Source organism: Tauraco erythrolophus, chromosome 20 (assembly GCF_009769465.1).
Source record: "Tauraco erythrolophus isolate bTauEry1 chromosome 20, bTauEry1.pri, whole genome shotgun sequence".
Classification (NCBI taxonomy): Eukaryota; Metazoa; Chordata; class Aves; order Musophagiformes; family Musophagidae; genus Tauraco; species Tauraco erythrolophus.
In genome coordinates, this window is record NC_141484.1 from 10,004,392 (window position 1) to 10,020,595 (window position 16,204).

General features: G+C 36.9%; 1 protein-coding gene across 1 annotated transcript in view; it reads right to left on the reverse strand.

Moving 5' to 3' along the window:
* The window catches only part of QTGAL (queuosine-tRNA galactosyltransferase), a 34,552-nt gene extending 27,231 nt beyond the window's left edge, over window positions 1-7,321 (reverse strand). Inside the window, exon 1 of the mRNA XM_009978738.2 lies at window positions 7,256-7,321. Within this exon, the coding sequence (XP_009977040.2) occupies window positions 7,256-7,321 (66 nt within the window). The remainder of the gene's footprint in view (window positions 1-7,255) is intronic.
* Between the last annotated feature and the right edge of the window lie 8,883 nt (window positions 7,322-16,204).

Consider the following 16,204-nt stretch of genomic DNA (forward strand, 5'->3'; position numbering starts at 1 on the left):
AGTTAAAAAAAAAAGTTGATTTTTTTCCCCATAACCACAGCTTCTGAGTTTCTTCCTTGATTAAGAAAAGGAGATTCTCTAATTACAGTGCTGGACACAAAATCCCTCTGTGGTTTCTTCTGGCCTTCTGGTTACAAGAGCAATACAGTTCAGTGACTGTTTCTCATACCCACCAGATTGAGCCACCAGTTGGGTGTGGGGAGGGAAGAGAAATGAGACAAAAAATCTTTGAACCCTGGAAAACAAATCCAAACCACTTAATTGGACACATGTATCTTAGAAGAAATCAGAACCAAATCAAGCCCTGTACTTTGCAGCTCCTGACTTCACTATCTGATAGACTGATGTAAGACACTGAATCAGGCCACACTCCCAGATTCCAAATAAAACAGATTCTGATCTGACTGCTTGCTAAGGGCAGCTTATCTGTAGCTATTGTTTGTCTTTGTAGATATTGGTCTGACTTCTAGGTTAAGAGCTGCGATGCAGAAGAAAACTTTTAGAGAACTTCATACAATTTTTGCTTTATATGAACCTACTTTGAAAGCCACAAAAGAAATCTGGGGGAAGCTGGAGTAGCAGACAGCAACCACAATCATCAAGAATATAAGAAAAACTCAAATTCTTTCCATTTATCTTGTAGCCCTTTCTATCTTTTTCTTGTTCTGGACTTTAATAGAAATACTGAGAGCCAGCAGCAAAGTTTAAACCTTTTTCTCTCTTCCAGTCACACACTAGACTGTTAGGCTGGGCACAAATTTTGTAACACGCATCAGCTTTCTGCAGTAGTCATATTTTGATTATATATCATATCAGATATATGATTACATCACATATGTATCTGCGATTCATTTTCTTTTGGATAAGCATTTACATTATTCAAGACAACCGTTAATATGTATATTAAAAAAGAGAGTTACTGCAAAAGTAAAAGGATCTTTCAAAAGGCTCTTTGGTTCCAACTTTGCTTTAACTGGCAGAAATACTTTGAAATAAAGTACACTCGGCCCTAGGAAGGAGCAGGTGTCTGGTGTGGCTCAGCAGTGGCCTCTCCCATTACAAAGGAGCAGCCCTGCAAGGCATTTTTCAGGGGAGGAAAGATGTTGACTGTGTTATAGATCCTGCAGGGATGGGACTTCCTATAGCTCCTGAGCATGAAAGTTTGTTGTGATGCAAGAGCTTCGTCCCAATTGAGACATATTATTGGATCCAGATGGCATTTCAAACACCAGAATCTTTGTCAAACAACACGACTTTCAAAGAAAAAGTAGTTTGACAACTAAAGGGATGTTTTAATCAGTTTTTTTTTAAATTAATATCCGTAGCTAAAAGTATCGATTAACAATCCAGCATTTCAGCACTGCTACCACATAAATAGTTTTCAGCATTAATAAACGCAATTAAATTGCACAGTTTACACGTTACTGGGCTACAGACAGAATTTTCCACATTACAGCCAAAACCCAACCCCACGTGATTTGCTGCACTAAGGGATAAACTCACTGGCCTGCCTCACTCACGGCTGCGCTCATCAGCTGCTGACAACTCCTAGTGAAGCAAATCTATCCACACGGAAAAAAAACCTTCAGGTTTGGGAAAGCTGAGCCCTTCCTCTTGATCAGAGGCATCAAGGGAAACTGGGCTACAACTTGGTACACTTTTTGCAAACCAGACAGCAACATCAGGGTAATTGTTGGACAGAATAAGCCAAACTGCTTTAATTCCTCAGAGGGGCCTAAAATTGGTGAATGGAAAGAACGAATCAAAAAGAAAGTAACTTTTGATTCCATACTAACCTGTTTCTTACAGGACTTTGGAAAGAGTTTGTTTCATTGCTGTTTTTTTTTTTAAACTAACTCATTTCATACTGCACGTTTTAGAACACTTAATAAAAAAAGAAAACAATTCAGTATTAATATTCCACTAGAGTTGCATAAAAAGTAGATCAAATGGTGTATATTACAACACCTAAGATCAAAGAGGAAAAAAATTCTAAACTCAGAGTAATTTAGCTACAAAGCAGAGATGTTGAGTAAAAAATCAAAGTTGTTTTTTTCTTTTAAATACATATGCCAACAACTGTCCAACAGCGTTTCCTTCAAGTCTTGAGCTAAATCTTGGCCTTACAGAGACAACACATAAGGAGAGGTTGGTTGCATGGAAGTGAACACAAAAGATACCCTATTTTTAAGGAAGTACTCCTGCTGTACAAATGCTGTTCTGCCAGGCATTAAACTCTCTTACTCACCAACAAATGCTGTTCAAAGTGTGCTGCTAACGCAGAACAGCTACTAAGCTGCTGGAAGCTCACACTAAATAAGAAAATGTAGCTCTTCTCCAATTGAAATGTAAAGGTGAAAAAAAATTAGGAATTAAAAGTAATTTATCAAGAGTTATCCATCCTTTGGTCTTTCCCTAAAGACAGGTTGTGTATTAAATGTCTATTGTATTCTTCTTTTGTAATGAACAACTTCTCACTGAAATTATTTATTTCAAGGAGAAATTAACGTTGATCAAAAATACTCCTTAGTTTAAATTCCTTTACGGTAGTCACCAGAGGTATGCAAGCAGACTAACCACGAGCTAACTCCATATTAAATAGCTATTAATAGCTTCTCTTCACGATTATTAAGTCTCTCTTTCTGCAGATCTGCCACTTAATTTTTTGGCTCCCATCCAAATAATGTTTTTACATCATTTTGCCTTGATTATAAGATTTGAAGCCTGTATCATTTACTTCATTGTTTGGGAAATAACAGGTTAGAGAAAACTTGGAAAGATTACTTTCATCCAAATGTACTGGCTCAGAGAAATCCAGTTACACAAAGATGATGTGGAAGTCAAATGGAAGGGAGATGGTAAATTCTAAATGATATTTAATAACAGACTAGCAAAAATGTCATTAGACATGGGGTATGGGGTGAATTTTCTAACAGTTTATAAAGTATCAAAGGCAATCATTGGCTCCACCACTTTATCTTTCCTTTTTAGATCAAATACTAATCTCTGTTCAACCTTAATCATACGAAGCCAAAAACATTAGTGTCTGTGTTTTATCCAGACTTTTCCCCAGAGCACCTTGATAGGTTGACAGACTGACCATATTTTAATTCATGTTCTGGAAAAACAAATTCCTACTTAGCCTTTTACGTTTCAGGCATTTTTGTAACTGCTTGCCTTTTGGAAGGAATGACATTTGTGTGCTCTGATAGACAAAATGGAAAAACGCAGTAGTTAGTGCCTAATAGTCTACAAAGTTATCTTGGAGCTTTGTAGCATGTGCCATAGTCTCCTGTGCACCAAAGGATATTTTGACATCTCCTCAATTCGTGCTTTTTGTGACCTTTTATCACAAAAATAGATCAAAACTGAGCTCCAGACACTTTGTTCGGAGCCACAGTTCGTATTCAGAAAGGTCAGTGGCTTATAATATGCTATTCCATCTGGGGCTCATTAAGAATAATTTTCCTCTGTTTACACTTTCAGATTAGTTTAGAACTTTAAGGCTGTCACTCCACTGTTAGTTTTCATACTCTTTAAAAGGAAGTTTAAATACAGAGGTGACAGAAAACCTGGGACCAAGTTGGGGTAAAACTCTAGAGAAAGAATCAAGTGTGGCATATTAGAGTTGTGATGTCAAGAATAATACTGCTTGATTAAAGTCAAGACTATGCAATTCGCCATATTTGCATGGAGTGGAGCCTGCAGGTCAGCAGTGCTCATTTGTACAGTTCTTGTCGTACTGAAGATTTCTTAGAGCATTCATCTCAAGCAAGACGCTAGGTTGTTTTACCTTAGTGCCATTACACCCAAGTGACTCGAGCAAAAGGACAACGTGCTGAAAGAGATAAACAACGTGCCTTCTCAGAGATCTCCATTTGGACATCAATAGGAAACAAAATCTGCTGTCCACCTGAAGAATACATTTCGGTAGAAGTACACACGGCCAGATACAATTGCAAAATGTTGGGTTTGTCTGTAAATTGCACTGGCAGGCATATGAAGCAATAACTTTGCTTACCTAATAACAGACACCGTGTCTACCCTGTGCATGACTTCATAAGTTCCCTACTTTAACAGATGACATAGCTTTGAAATCTGCTTTTCATGTTATACAAGACCAGGTACATTTTTTCCTCAGCATAACTTTTTGTGACACTTTTGGACACAGTTATGAGTTTTCAACAATGGTGTTAGCTGTTAGAAGACACCAAAGTATATGAGCAAAACCAATCATATGGATAACATCACACACCAATTTTCAAGTGTGAGTTCTGAAGGGTTTAGTGAAGTCCTGTTACTTCTTTCAGTAAGGAAGTACTGCACTCTCTAACTGAATTGGTTGGATAAAAAGAACATTATTTCCCTTTAGTTTCCTAAAAAAATTAAATCCGAAATATGGTTCTTGTGGCTCTCTGCCTAGCACTGGACACTATTTAAAAAGTTACTTTATAGACTTGTGACCATTTCTATCGTATTATCTCAGTCTCAGCACACCATTACAGCTTGCTAAAATCAACTACTTTCAAGTACTTCTGCTTGAATTATCATATATCAGAGGTTGCATAAATAACATCTCCACAATTTTAGTTAATTAGTCCATAAAGCAAACCTGTCGGGTTCTTTGCCACCATTTAGGAAGACACTACTTAGGATTTTGCTTGGACATTGCCACAGTGATTACATAAAAGGAATACATTTCCAGTAACTGCAGAACTTGACCAGAAAGAACTTATTTCTAAAAACATTTTGTAAATATTAATACAAAATCTGTTTCGTGTAAAGCCTGGATGGATGGAGAGATACATGCATACTCACCTGTAATAAAAAAAAAGATTACATCATAGCTCATATACTTATATTCTATCAGTCCACCCATACTATTAACATAAACATCAAATCACAATTTATTCCATGGAAGAATTGTATTCCATTTGTTCTAAGCACTGAAATATGAAGAACAGGTGTTTGGATTTAATTCCAAATGAGAATTGCAGCTTTTTGGCATGGAAACAGTTTAGCAAACGGAGAAGGATGAAATATGGAGATTTTTTGGCCTGTTTCTGTGTTTACTTGCAGCAACATGACACTTAAATACCAACCCAAATATGAAGAGAGAAGTGATCAAATTAACATAGTCAGATCATGGGTCAGGTCAGAACATACATACACGGATAAGATCCGTAAGAGCACTCAGTACTAGTTTCTAACAGCTCTATTGATACACAGAGAAAAATCTTTCTTTACCTCAAAGGCATTCTTTTCAAATGAAAATAAAAATTAATGAGTTTGATCAATGCTGAATGCTGAAAGATTTAGGACTTGATTTTGTGTCCTCTAAACCCGCACAGGGCAAAGGTTTGACATCATTGCTTATGTTTATTGCTTTGTTCAGGTCTGTCGTCATCCTTATTCATAGGGTATTTTTTTGAAGATCCTGTATATCAGCCAGATTTTGAGTTTTGAAATGTTGGACACTTCACAACAGGGACAAACAAAAAGTTTACCTTATCACCAGTAATTTTTAAAACTAGAAGGACATATCATGCATTTTGGCTGAAAAATAATTAAGGTTAAGATTGTAAGTGTATTACATCTGAATAACCAGTGGCATAGTTCCTACACAATTCTATAGATAAAGTAAAATAAAAAAACAAACCCAGCCCCAAAAAACAGAACGAAGAGAAAAAAAAAAGAAAAAAGCACAGAACAATAGTATGTTTTACTTAACCTCTTGAACTTAATCATTAGGCTTACTGTTCTATTGTTGTTAGTATGTTTTAGCTTTTTCTTTCTTTCTTTTTTGAGCTTACTAACAATGCTCAAGAACTTAAGTCAAACATTCTTCAGAGAATGAAAATACAATGATGAGTAATAATAATAAAAAAGAAATAAAGAGCGTGGGTCAACGAACGTAGATTGTATTGCGAGCCAGGCACCATTCCCAGCTCTTCTACTCACCCACCATGTAATTAAGGGCAAATCTTTTCACCACTCTACACAATTACATTCTCTGTCCATTGTCTCCTTAAATTATATTTTTTTTTGGCAGCCCAAAGAATAATATTTGTATATCCTCATACATACAAATACACGTGTGTGTATGTCTGTGTGTGTATATATACACACTGCATGGCACAGGAGGGCTCCATTTAGAGGCTGTAAAAAGAATAATAATCATAATATGTTGTAGTTTAAATAATAAAATAGGGAAAAGCTTTAGCAGATTTTTTTAGAGTACTATTAAATGAAGGCTTTCCAAAAAAAAAAAAAAAAAAAAATTCAGAACCACCCAGAGCCTTAAAATCTCACCAAAACCACTGGAAGCAAAACCCCTCAGGTCCAAAACACACAGAATGGATCCAAATGCATTCTTATAAGGAGAATCCAATCCAAATGCTATTTGCCAACATATTTCTAGTACTACCACAATAAATACCGCCAACAGAGATCCCTGAATTTTATTCCACAAACATGCTGATGAGCCTAAAGCAACCAAAATGAACTCATATAGGAAATCCATAAAGAAAAAGAACACCTGTCAGTGGAGGAACACTTCTCAGATAACAGTCGTTTAATTTGTAACATCTCAGTCTTGATCCTTGAGGAAAAGATACTTAACTTCTCCCAAGGACAAGCCTGAGAACTAAGATTGACAATGGATGAGAGACAAGCAGATAAATGAGATTTAATGATAGTAGTTTTATGGGACATTGGGACCTCCCCTCCTTCCTTCTTTCTTCATCTTAGGGATATAAATCTTTCCCCTTAAGAGAATATATGACCATCTCTTTACCATCCTGCACCTTTCTTTCCCTCCAATCTCTTTTCACCAAATCCACCTTACCTTTCAGAGACGGTTCAGAACAAAACTATCACCTAACTTTTGTTTAGCTTTCAAATCTGCTGCTTCAGTCTTTCAGGGACTGAAGAGGTACTTAAATGTCTGAGTCTTTCTTTAATTTTTCTAGATATGTCACCATATCTCACAAATGTGTTAGATTTATCTACAAAGCCCATCTCAGTTATGTCCTTCAATCACCGGTCACCCCAAAACAACTGTACTTGGTTAATGACTGTATTTAGGAAAAAAACAAACACATACACAGTATGACCCAGATTTTTTGAGACCTCGATTTTTATCTATACCCCTTTGCCTAGTGTTTCTTAATAACAGGCTCAGGGCTTTCAGAGGCTGTTAAACAAAGAGTTGTTTCCTGGACTACATATCATCCATATCATCTGTAGCACTCACCTTTCCACCCTCATCAAATTTTCCCACGTGAAAAAACCATTCTCGAGAACAGAACCAGGTTGGCATGATCACAGTAGGTCCATGGGAGGTAAACACCTAGGAAAAAGATGAAAAAAGCACCAGTGTTAATTAATAGAATGTCAGAACCAGCTCTGTTGGAGAACAAAGCAGACCTTGCACATTCACCTGAAATCCTGCAAATAATTATGCCTATACTTAACCTTCAGCAATTTTAAGCACTGAGAAATGCAAGTGCTTAAAATTTAGCATATTCTTAGAGTTTAAACTATGGTGCATAGCAGCACCTTTGAGGTGTCACAGCCCGAAAGATGAATCTACTTCCTGCTTCATATTCCACAACTTTCTCTTCTGTCATAAGTTGCAACACATGCAGAGTACCTCAAACTTTATTTCAAATTCAGAGAAGTATACTGGAAATGACACTTCTGTTACTAATGGTGATGTTGATAATGAAGTGAATGAATTGAGAAGAATCTTAAAAAGTTAAGAGTTCTTAAACTCAACCCTACAACTGTTGTGCATTGATTTTCCATTTTATATTCCTTATACCTATATTAAGTAGTAACTTCCATCGATCTTTTATTTCTGCCAAAGACGCTTACATCTTCATCAAGCTTGGACAAGATGCAATTTATTTTAAATATTACCAAAGCACTACGGATTTGCTACCCAGTGGCACCTACCTTAAAAGGTTATTGGAAAGAAAATGCCTTAGGGACTGAAAAGGGAGTGGTTATTAATTTCATCCTCTTGACTAGTGACAGCCAAGAACTATACAAATCGGTCTTTGCAGCTTTAAACAAACTTGTTGTAAACACAACTGTGAAATAAACCAGAATCTGGATTACAGGAGGTAAACTGGTTCCTTCTTCTATTACAAGATGAAGTATCTAGCCAAACAAGAGGCTGAACTTGTCAAACAGAACGTGCACAGTTAAGACAGGAGACTGTGCCTGCTTCCAAGAGCTACACAGGAAATAAAGAGCACAGCCTGGATTGTGAAGGCAGAAGAAACCTCACAATTACTGCCAGTCTTCAAACACTAATGAAAATGCTGATCGGATGATTTCATAGCATATTAGAGTGGTGATATTAATATTCCTGTATAGTTGAAATTTTTAAACATGGGTGCATGAATGTAAATTTTGTCACGTGCATCTAAGCATTTACATTTTAAAGGTGCTCTTCTTGATTTCAACCTGGGGTGGAGCTCCTTAAACTCTTCTTATGTCTGGCAGCTTCCACAGATAAACACGGATTTAAAACCCAAATTTTATACATTCAGTTCTATACAGACACTTAGACCAACTCTCCAAACAAATTAGATTAGAAATCTAATAAAAACTCAACAGGTGATCTACTCCCACTTTTCTTAAGGCATGAACCATCTGATCAAACACAGGCATCCACTTTAGGGTGAAACACACTGCCTGCTAACTCCAGGAACATAATGATAGAACTTCCCTGTCCATAAAGGGTGACTCATCTTGATACAGACACTTAAATTTTAGGCAGTCAAATTTAGTCAGAATAATCCTATCACAATGGCTATGACTTAACACGTTAGTAGCTTGTTCATAACCTAGCTTCAGAGGTGCTAAATGTCAAAAAATCCCCCCAAAAGTCAGTGGGAGCCAAAAGAGTCAAAACAATCCCAGAAAATGAGAGCAGACATGATTCTCAGTACACGGTCATTAGCTGCACACTAATTACAAGGGCAATTGAGTATGGCCTGAACCAAACAATGACCAAACAGTAATCCCAAAAGAAAACAACAGTAGGGAGAAAAGCCAGGCTAGAATGCATTGCACTGAATCTCATTTCTGAATGAAAGAAAATCTTCAAAAGAAAGTCTTGAGCCTATTGATATACGTGAAATGTGTTTGGCGAGGCCAGAATGCCATTTCCTCAGCGCAGCCAGGTTCAGCCCCGAACAGAAACGCACTGAATCTTCACGATGTAGCTCAATGTAATTACTCCTGCTCATGTGCAAAGAGCATTTATCCCAAATACCTTAGATAATCCGTGTTCCATTGATGTACATACTTAAGTGAAACCACATAGAACAAATTTGAAACATAGAGAAAACAAAAAACATCAAAATGTCACCTATGTTAACATAGAAGATGAGAGGATTATATAGTAGACTATCATACACTGATGTCTTTCCTAAATCAAACAGCGCTCTATGGCTCACTGTCCATCTCAGAAAAGATACTAGAGGGGATTCACACAGACGAAACAGAGACTGATGATGAGGTGGCTGGATTGCCACATATGATTTCAGGGTCTTATCCTTCACGAAAGTCTTCGAACCAGGAACAGTACACCAGCTAAGAGTCAATGATTTGGTAAATAAGCTGCTTCCATATTAATAATATGATGTCAAAGTAAACTTTAGGAAATTTAAATTTGTGCTGCTGTCACAATGCACAAAATCATGCTGCCTTGTCCCTTGCTATGCTAACAATAACATTTGTGAAGCTGAAATCCTGATTTTTGTTAGCTTAGTTTTCAGCTGGATCTGCTCCCTGATCCAACTAACCACAAAACGTCGAGTGTGTTACCACGAAGGAAGATGTAGGAAAACAGGGCACCAAACACACAGAGGACAGCAAGGCCATTCTTTTCAGCAGCAGTATAGATAACCCATAAATAATCTTTAACCTGATAGGGGGAACTGTGTGCTCAAAGTCTAGATTTACAGTACCTCTATATTAATCTAAGAGCTCTCCCACTCATCCTGCCCCTGGATGCACCCAGTCACTTACAACAGCACTGGCACTCACCTGACCCCATGGTCAGCCACATCAGAGCACTACATCACTATTATTTTCTTTATTTTTCGTATTTGTTTTCCATAGCCTTAGTTCTCTGACTCGGTTCACTGTGGGGTCAGAGTAGCAATCCTGCTGACACACTGGAGGGGAAAGGAACAAGCTTTGGAGAAGAAAACAAGACCTCCCTTTGAGGTCGTTGTCCACAGTTGATCGGTCCAGCTGTAGTATAAAACTGCACCCTCTCTGAATATTTACACTGATGGGAGGAGAACTGGCTCAGGAAACACACTAAACTCCTGACAACTGTACTGAATCACTGCAGCATCTGCCAAACTTCTGAAAACTACCTTCAAAAGCTTTTGAAATTCCATCTTCTAGAGAAGAAAACAAACACCACAACCTTCTGCAGTTTGGAAATTCTAGGTTTCAGCTTGGTTTAGTCAGATGAGAAAGTCTCCTCTGGATTTCTTTTCTGCCTACTCTTGTCACACACTCTTGCCAAGGCGTTAAAAAATGGTTGAATTGGCTGACTCTGTGATAAAAAAATGCAACTTCTCACTTTGCGAGACTGCCACTCGAGACTTTATCCATAAATTTTTTAGACTGTGTCGACTGGAACAAGAGAAACAAAGAGGATATGCTAGCCTAATGTGCAAACCAACCAAAAGCAGAGTTTGAACTATGATGCAGCTCTGTAACTGCTGGTTAGTTTTCTTGGAAACTTTCTCCAGCTCTGTCCAGCAAATGCCCTGTATCACCTTAGAACCTTAGTGGCTTTTCAGTCCTTCCCAAGGAGTTAATTCAGTATATTGGAAAGCATTTTGGACCTGTGAACCTTTCACACACAGCTGTACTGGAAAATTATGCTTAATAATAGTTGTTATTAATTACAGTACACCGCATGCTGTAAACAATAACTAAATATAATTTAGCTGAATGAAACCAACTTGTCAAAAAACAACTACAGAGCTTGTAGATGAAGGTATAAATCTGTTCAGATTTAGAATTCCTGAAGAAAACTGTGTAGTCATAACCAAATTGGAATCCATCTTCATTAGTTTCCAGGTGATGGAGACAGGCTGCTATTTCAGCACCGTATTTGTTAAATTATTTAGAACTTTTAGTGTCATCTGGTTTTGTTCCAATGATCAAGTAGCAAGTAATTGAAACTGAGTTATTCTGGTTTGGTTTTGCTAACTGTTTGGCTGTCAAATTACATTCAACTATTACAGAGATTCTCTGAAAATAAATCTAAAGAGTTGATAAAATTACTTCCCTTTGTTGTGTTTCAAAGCTGTCAACAGCACATGTAATTCTGGTCCCCACTGATGCTCACTTCAGATCTTGTCAGCATTCAATATGAAATTTAAGTTCCAATACTGAGAAAGGCATTCATGTGTTTATAGTAACTCTTCAAGAAAAGTTTTATTTCCTGAACCAGCAAATCAAAATCTAACCGTAAAGTGCCAAAAGAATACATGCAGATGGTGAAACAACCTTATCACATTATGCCACGTAGAAAATGGAGAGGAAACCAGGCAGTTCATAAGAATAACATATTTAATCAAAGACCCAGATTGCTTTCCAATGTAACACACTAATTCTCCAAAATACACCATACATTTAATTCTACTTATGCTATAGCATTTATGAAAGTTATATACACCCAGATCAAGGATTAGAAACAATCTCCTATTTTACAATAAATACAGCTTTCCAATCCACCTGGGTGAAAAAAAAAAATAAAGCAAAACAAAAACCAAAATCACATGGCAGAGGGTCAGAACGATTTTGTGAGCTGTAGCATGACCATAGGTAAAGGACATAACACATAATTTTTTCTAAGCCAGGAGTGAAGATACCAGTGCATTAATTCAGCAGTGAATGTACCAGGACCTCATTACTAAAGATCACCAACTTTGCATCCAGAATCAGGTGCATATATTAGTGTGAAAAAAGAGGTAGGGAAGAGAAGAAAAGACTCTTTATCCTACTTCAAAAAAGTATTAGGAAAATAAGATTTTTCAAAAAAGAATTACAACAAACTTTATTAAGCTTTAAAGAACCTAGACACCCAATCTGGTATGGATTACATTCAGCTAGTTTATATTGCACTGAACTGTTTCACCCTTTCATATGCCTATATAAATAATTGCTGTATCACCTAATCATTGCACGCTTCGATATCAGCTGAAAATCCCTGCTCTAAAGAAGCCGGGATCTGGCACAGCAAAAAGTACATTTCGGAAATCCAACACGCCACGACCCTCCACACTGAAAGGCTGATATATACACAGTAATTCTGGTACAGGCTTGACTAAAACCCAGCATTACTTAACCTTTACAATCCCAAACTCTACTTAGCAACAAAACTAATAAAAAAAACATCCAAGAGTCCTGAGAATTGTTAATGCGAGTGAAAGCAGAGAGCATTCAGCACCTCTGAGAAGGTATTTCAGTCCTGCTCCTGGAAAAATTATGACCTACAGCTCCCCGTGATTTCCTCAGGATTTGAAGCCTTAATGAAGGCTGAAACGTTTCAGTTTGCAGGAAACACTCTTTGCAAGAACAGGGCCGATGAGAGCAGCTGTAAGATGATGCTTTCTCAGTCGCTGTATCTGTTTTGCTATCTAGTGTTTCCTACCACTGTTTGAAGTGACCTATATCGTTGATTTTCTGTAACAACTAACTAGATTATACAGCTAGTTGCCTTTTCAGTGCAGAGCTGGAGAGCAGAAGCACTGAAATGCAGAGATGTTCTCTTACACCTCTGAGTACAATCCCTTATAGGGGTTCAAATGAAGATACTATTAAAAAAACGGTTATAAAAGGGTTATAAAAGTGATCTCTTTCTCTCTTTGGTCAATCTTCCACACAAATACAGTCCAATTATCAAATCTGTGTATAAGCTATAGTAATAATAATTTATGTTGGATACTTTTATCTCCAGTCACTGTATGACTGACGGTTAACTTTTTTCAAATATACGTAAAAAGTCCTAAGCCTATTCAAAGGTGCAGCCAGTCAATAGTATAGAATATCCGTGTAACAAAGCACTACATGATTTACCAAGTACCAGGAATATACCTATATCTTCAAAAAAAAATCTGCATTCAAAGTTATTAGAATCCTAGTTATGGGAGCTAAATAATAGCACTTGAAAGTGTTCACTGTCATCCACAGGCTCTTTCCTGAAAGCCCAGAAGGATAACCAAGACATAAATGCTATTACATGAAAAGTTGATGAAAGTTGATGTTTGCTTTTTGTATTATCTTTTTATGCAGACTGAAAAGAAAAACTGTTCATTAAAACATTTATGGTATATTTTAATACTTTCTAAGGCATACCTAAATCTTGTGGGACACAGTGCATGAATCTCTCCTACAAATCCCTGCTCCCCACTTCCCTACATCCCAACACTCCAGTTCTCACAATGCAAGTAGATGACAGTAATGGGAGGAAAGCTGGGAAAGCAGTAGTGCTGGGCGAAGAAAGTTGAATTTGTTTAAACTGCTGTAACAAACGTTCTTGTCTGTCACGTTTTATCACATTCTTATTGCTTGTCACCAGACCATTCGCTTTAAGAAAAACATGAAAGTCCTCTTTATATCTATCTGATCTTTATACCAAAATATCAAATTCTATACAAGTAGTATTCCCTACGTTACATAAAATTTTAATATCAAGTCTCTGCACTGTTGGATGAGAAAGCACCATCTGAAAGGAGTAAGAGGTTGTGTATTAACACAGCATCACCTCCTCCCGACATCTCTGGCTACAACAGAGCACCACAAAGAATGAAAAGCAGGGCAAAGATTGCTTATCTCAGGCTGCACTCTACCTACTTTTTTTTTTTCTTTTAAATCTGCTGCTGAAAGGAAATCTGTTTACAAATTTTCTAAAAGTAAATATATTAACTTTGGGTTTATAGTCTAATACATATGTATTGAGTTAGCTGTGGTTTTGCTTTATGTGAGCTAGCCCATGCCAGCCTCATTATGCTGGATAATTGAGAGCCGACTATACTGCTGAATATCTCTTTTTTGTAGCTGAATGCTCCTAGCAAAAACCAATAGCAAGAGCCATTCTTCCAGTCTTTTTCAGAGCTTTTATCTACTAAGGAGGATGAATTAACCTACTGCTGAAACCAAAAGAATAGATGCATGCAAAGGGAATAGCCGGTATGATTTTAGCATGTCTTACATCTTTTTTTCTTGTCTGTAAGCTGCTAAAAGTGGTCTTTGTAACATCCATGCCTTAACAAGTCTCTCTAATTCTTGGAGAGTTTCCAGTATTTAAAGAGTCAAGTATTTACAATGGAAGAATTGCTCCATCCAGTAAAATGAAGCATTCTGTACCAAGAGGTTGTCTACTTGGCTTGCTGTTTATGCTGAGCTTTTACCATGAAAGAAAGAAAACAGTCTGCTTAAAGTCATATTAGCAGACACTAAATTGTGATTAGAACAAACAAGAAATCTGCTGAGACGCAACACTGACCAGTGTTCACGCAGTAAGTCTTAAAAACCATCTTTCCATTTGACTTTTGGACATGTCATTCAGCATTTTCGCAAGACGAAGACTGAATAGGTCTTAGAGATTTTGAGAGAGTACCCAAATGAAGGTAACAGAACAGAAATATACTGAAGTTATTACAACAAAATACATATTTACGCAGTGATTTTCATCTCAAAGATCTATGAAAAACAAAAGACGAAATAAATGTCCTTTTTGCAATGATAGGACAATTCTGCTCTTGAAGAGAGTTGTAAGTGTTCAGAAGATTATTTGAAAGTATTATTAATTTTCTGTCTGTAAAAACATCAGCCACGTTTGTGACTTATTAAATAACATTCAATGGACAACATACACAGCATGAAGATAATCATGCTAGTCCTGCAATGGTCTGGAAAATCCTCTTTTCTTTGGAGCCACAATGTTACCTCTGAGCAACAACTGCTCCAGCAGTAAGGAATGCCAGCTCTGGGGAAGTATATGCTGCTGTTGGCTGAGCATTTTACTAATCTTTTCCTTTCCTACCCATCTCTCTGACAACATCTCCTCCAACTTCATCTCTCTACACGGTGTGTACCAAAAAATATAAGACTATCCTGCCTTTTAAAGTGAATGATGCTATGTCCACAATTATCAAAATAGTCAGTTATTTGTTTCTCTAAAAGCTGCTAGTAAAGAGGAAAACAAATTCACATAAAAAGCAACACATGAAACTTTTCCACATACCATTTTCTAAAATTAACATTCAATTGACATGTGAATAAACTTCCTGGCAAATCTCAACTCCAGCAAATTCAAAATGTAGGTACTGTGAGAGAGAAACATGAAGCATTTCTGAGTCTTCAGGTTGATTCAAAAGCATAACGTATCCTACCTGCTATAATGCTCACTGATTCTCTTTTTCAAATGAATGTTCATGTTATGAAAGTTGTATGCAACTTGGAAGTGGGGGGACATATGAATCTCAGTTAAATGAAATAAATATAAGCATCTTCTAAACAAGCACAGAATTGCAGGTAAGATCACTTTTGAATTCAAAAAGTCCAACTGTGTGCTACTGTACAAGCAAAAGATTCACAGGAGAAATATCAAATATTTATGCAAATTTGCTCTATTTATTTCAATACAAGTGGTATTTCTCTTGTGTGGGTTTTTTTTTTCCCCCTATAGACTTTTAATATTTAGAGTAGGCAAAAAGAGAAAAAATAGATCAGATTTTAGACTACAGGTTCTGATTATTTGATTAACAACTGCAATAGTAGAATGTTTTCTTTAGGAAATCAAAGCAAACTTTACTCTAAATCTCTCCCTCATGTCTTCCATTATATCACAAGTCTTTGGGGGGTATCAAAGTACCAAACGCATTCCAGTGCCCCAAGAGTGTTTGATTTGCATTCTGTATCGCTACAAAATTGTGAATGGAAGGTCAAAGACAAGACGGAAAATAAAAATCAGTTATTTAATTATTTTAGAAAAATAAATTTCACTGCCAGTGCAAGAAACAGTAACGCAAAATATTTCACAGGGAGAAAATGAAACTCTTCTCAGAGTTACGTTTTCCATAAACGGCCTAATGCTAGCCTTCTGCACACCGTTTCAAATCTTTTACCCCACCAGACACTTTCTCATAATAAT